At 43.5% G+C, this 5,099-nt stretch overlaps 1 protein-coding gene across 1 annotated transcript; it reads left to right on the top strand.

Annotated features, from left to right (window-relative positions):
* Positions 1-2,072: 2,072 nt before the first annotated feature.
* Positions 2,073-4,243, top strand: LOC310771650 (doublesex- and mab-3-related transcription factor A2-like; the record flags this gene model as incomplete). The annotated part of the gene is made up of 2 exons (XM_083664212.1): positions 2,073-2,523; positions 3,354-4,243. The coding sequence occupies 2 exons, from the start codon at positions 2,073-2,075 to the stop codon at positions 4,241-4,243; spliced, it is 1,341 nt and encodes a 446-aa protein (XP_083520338.1).
* Positions 4,244-5,099: the final 856 nt, after the last annotated feature.

Below are 5,099 nucleotides of genomic sequence, written 5' to 3'. Positions count from 1 at the left end.
GAAATTGTAGTCTAACTTTCAATTTAATAGGGCTACATAGCTTGTTTAAAAGCGTATTGTTATTGTTATCATGATTGACATAATTATGGTATTATTATTGTGCCTATTGTAATTGTTAGTTTTATTAGGCTGTTATTGTAACATTATAATGCTATTAGACGGTTGTCCCTTGAATCATCTTTAATCCTAAATTCATTATCCATTTATCGGACTAATAGAGGAAATGTTTAACCCTAATTAGTAAGTAAAGACATGACAAAATTGCCTAATGATAACAATAACACGTTTAAAAACAAACATTATTGACCAATTGATTGATCAATGATATTTAAAAAGTTATTAAAGTCCTTTAATAAATAATAATTGTGTTCTCAAATTAATTCTACTTTAATAGGCCTAGCAAAAAGCTTTACATGCAAAACGCGAAGCGAATCAATTTTCCCAAAATATTGTTTTTCGTTGTGCGGCTCACAGATCTTGAACTTAGCCTACATGAAGAAAAGCGAAAGACAAACAAAATTTAACATTTTCATGAGAATATGTCATAAAATAGGTCAAACAGAACAGGGCAATCTGTCACACACAGGGGCAATTAAAGATATTTTGACGAGTCATTTTCAGATTAGACAACTCGCAAAGCCCTGTGTTACAAAACAAAAAGATATTTCTCTGTTAATTGAAGCCACATTGCACCGCATCAGACGTGATAAATAGGATTGCACACATATAGGCCTATACTATAAAATTAAATGTTGTACAGTTTAGAAAATATATGCTGATGGGCTAATATAGACTCAAGACATGCATGCGCTTTGATATAATCATTTTCATTTAGCCTACTGGACTGTAAAGCAAATGTCCTAGGCTGCTACATGTAAATCTTCTATAGCATGTAGTGTAATTACCATGACTGAGACAAGATATAATTTGGATAAGGTCAAATAAGGGCCGAGAGTATCCTATTTTCTACAGCTAACCATTGAACAATTCAGTCATCGATAAGCTGGACTTTCTGCAGTCGATATAGCATGGCGGAAAATAGAGCCAATTTTGCCCCTTCTTGAATCAATAAAATAAGCGATAGCCTACTTACCTTCCAGGTTGATGAGGTAAAAACAGTGAAGCCAACGAGATATTTCTTTTTGACAGGGATATTCACAGAGCTACATGTCAATAAATACGCAATAGTTGTGTTGTAACATGCTGACAATGATGCCGAAGTGATTCTGAATTTACAACATGTATGTTATTTTAAGGACTGAAAAGTTTCCCTTATTTAATATTTTTGAATGTCCTATCTGGCTATATTGTAGCATGCATGGCTAACGATAAGCCCTATGCCTATACTTTACCCCATGAATGAGGCTAACATATTCTTTTAAATCTATAAAATTATTTAGGCCTAGGGGAAATAGGGCATCGATTTGAGCTTTCCGGGATCCCGCTTCAGATTCTAACACTTGATGTTTGAAAAAAAAAAAAAAAGAACTCAGGTGGACACAGTTGAAAAAAGAGGCAAGCCAATCAGATTGCTCCTTCCCCCTTTGGCCAATGACAGACGCCACATTGTTGTCAAATTTGTCTAATGAAAACGTAGGAGCAACAATAGAGAGGGGGAGAGAGGGATCTGTATCCACTGACAATCTCTGGAGGAAGTTAGTGTCTCAGGCTGCTGCGAGTAACAACCTCGGCTCCTGCTGCCTGGAGAGTCTAACTTTATAACGAGGAGGACTTCACCGTATTCAGCGCTTTTTGGATTTTAAATAGATTGTAACACATTTCAAAATTCGCCTCATCCGATTATAATTCTGAGAGATTGCTTGGACAGTTTCGACAGAGAGAATTTTGACTGTAGGTTTATTGTGTGATATTTTCGTCAATAGACAGACATCACCGACTTCACCTGTTGCCCAGAGATGTTGAGAAGTGTTCAGCTGGTGTGAATTAACGGTTTCATCGTTGGATTATTTATCCAGGCTGCGCGTAAAAGTCGTGCGTAAAAACAATACAGCGTAAAAATTTTCCTATCGTTCATAGCTATAGGTCAGGCTGTATCAGTGAGGACCGTGGCAATGGATCTGAGACCGGAGCTCCCCACCGTCTCCTCGGCATCTCAAGTGCACTGCCCCGGGACAGCATCGATCTCCATCCCGGTGTCGATGGCCAGCAGTCTGCTGCGCGGCCCTCCGCTGCTACTGCGCGCCGCGGAGAAGTACCCGCGCACCCCGAAGTGTGCCCGCTGCAGGAACCATGGAGTGGTGTCCGCGCTCAAGGGCCACAAGCGCTACTGCCGCTGGAAGGACTGCATGTGTGCCAAGTGCACCCTGATCGCAGAGCGTCAGCGCGTCATGGCGGCGCAGGTGGCGCTGCGGCGGCAGCAGGCGCAGGAGGAGAACGAGGCACGCGAGCTGCAGCTCCTCTACGGCACGGCAGAGGGGCTCGCGCTGGCCGCCGCCAACGGCATCATTCCGCCCCGGCAGAACTATGACGTGTTTGGCTCGGTCAACAGCGAGAGCAACTCAGGTGAGTGGGCCAACCTAGCATTAGCCAATTAACGAACTGATAACTAACTAAGCAACCAACCAATTAACGAATTAGCCCAACTTATCTAAGCAATAATACACTCCAGGCTGTAGTATGATGTTGAGAGAAAAGGCGTTAGCGACAGCTGATGGAAGGGCACATTTCAGGCTGCCCATGGCCAGCATTCAAGTCTTGTTTGTTTTTTAATAGTCACCACAGTTATGTTATTGTACCAAGTGGGATGCGATCCCAGTGGAATGCGATCGAGAGGAGCTGCAAATGTATGGTACAAGTTATCTAAATACGTCTGTCTGTGTATGTACACAGGTTATCCAAATATGATGTCTATCTGTGTATGTACACAGGTCATCTAACTATATGTAACTAAAAATAGAAATATATATGAATATATTAATAACTAGTGATTGTCCAAATAAAGGCTAATGTGATGTAAATTTTCTCTATCAGTAGCCATAGCTAAACTAGCCTAAACAACGTATAATTGGGTGGTTGCAGTTGGCGCATTAATATTCAAATTGTGTTATGCCGTCACAGGTGTGAGTTTACCGGCTATTTCACAACGCCTAATCAGAACTGAGGACCGGATCCATTTAGATGTATAATAATGAAGCCTAAACCAAGCAGATAACAGTTTGTGGTCTTGCTATTATGGAATTGAAATGTAGTTATATCAGTTTGTTGTTCCTATTAATTCCAGCTGCGCCTAATGACACTTTTTTTTCTTGTAGGCCTAGACTTGTAGGCTATGTCCTGCTGCTGCAGATTCTGCTATTGTAGACTTTATATTGTCGTTGTTTTTTTATCAACAGATTCAAGCATCCAGAAGTACGAGCTGTTTCCTAAGATCCAGCTGTCCGGATCCACCCTTCAGCTTCAGCAGACAGTGGGCAAACCGGTTTCCACCGACAGTGATTCGGCACCGGGCATCTCGTCCCCGGACGGCCGACACGGAGGCTCGGGTTCGGAGAACGGAGACAGCGAGTCATTCATCAGCTCACCAGTCTCCAAACCCCTGAAAGACGGAGAGGAGACTCCCCGTTCTATCAGTCCACTGGGCTCAGACTCCGGCTCTGAGACCGACAAAGACGAGCAGGAGCCCTCCCCCTCCTCAGCGGCCTCCAGGCACATGAACGCCATCGACATCCTGACCCGGGTGTTCCCCAGCCACAAGCGGAGCGTGCTGGAGCTGGTCCTGCAGGGCTGCGGGAAGGACGTGGTGCAGGCCATCGAGCAGATCCTCAACAACAGCGGCGCCCAAGCCCCCAGCAAGGCTGGGCCGGAGGAGACGTGGACGGCCGAGCGGATGCTCCAAAACGCACACCATCCTCTGCTTTCGTCCTCATCCTCCACCGCCCCCGCGAGGCCCATGTTACCGGGAGCCATGACGCTGAGTAACCGCTCTGCGTTTTCCCCTCTCCAGCCCAACGCCCCGCACTTCGGCGCCGACCCCAGCACCTATCCACTGGGCACCCACCTGGGACTCAACCCGCTCCGGCTGGCCTACTCGGCGCACAGCCGGGGACTGGCTTTCATGACGCCCTACTCCACCACCGGCTTGATGCCCACTCTGGGCTTCAGACCCCCGATGGACTATGCCTTCAGCGACCTGATACGGGACAGGACAATGTTACACAAGGAGCAAGGCTACGCCACCGGCCTGTACGGCCCTCTGGTCAACAACACGCCCGACAAACAGTGAGGGAGGCGGTTGGTTATGACCCTCCTGAACCGGGACTGATATCATACAGACACATTCCCATTAAGAACATTGTATTTGTAGCCACAAGTGTTGAATGTTCTGGAGAATATCTGTGATGTTTTGGCTATGGGCTGCTGTAAATAATAATGCTTATTATCTGGCCTGTAGTCAAATGGTCTGAGAGGAAAAACTAAACTCACTTATGTGTAATTTTCAGAATTAATTTTATATGTACAAATAGGCTATTCCCCTTGCCAATTTAAGCAAAACAGGTGTAACCAATAACATTAACGAGGGCCCTGGCACTGGGACACCTAAGCGGATTGGAACCATAATTAATAGTATTGGTTACCTCTGCTTTACTTCCTGCTTTTACCACCTCAAAACGGTTAAATGGGTCCATTAGGCTGTGCTATCGATAAAAGTATGTGAAACTTAAAACATATTTATAGATTACAAAATAAATAATAGATTCCGAAATTGATCAAGATTACTTGGGAGAGTAAAAAGGCAAGCGGTGTACACAAATGCTAAAACAAAACACAAAAATTATTATGACCACTGATTATTTTTAAGTATTTTATTTTGCCACATAAAATAAATCATAGGTTTTGCCAGAAAGTTTTAATTTCTTTATTTTGGCTTTTTGGCTTTTTACAGCCTATACTTATTTTGTTCTAAAGGAATCAAGGTGCAAACTGAGTTTAACAAATTATTTTCCAAAAGATCCAAATTAAATATGTATTTCTCTCATTATGCACAGACTCTTATAGCGTCCAGGCTTTGAATGTTAAATGGGGCAAAGTTAAGTTATTATAACATAGCTTACTGACCTTAACCCTATAAGATTTTGTAA

This window comes from Poromitra crassiceps, assembly GCF_964638095.1.
Source record: "Poromitra crassiceps genome assembly, contig: HAP1_SCAFFOLD_949, whole genome shotgun sequence".
Lineage (NCBI taxonomy): Eukaryota > Metazoa > Chordata > Actinopteri > Beryciformes > Melamphaidae > Poromitra > Poromitra crassiceps.
This window is presented reverse-complemented; position numbering and strand designations above follow the sequence as displayed.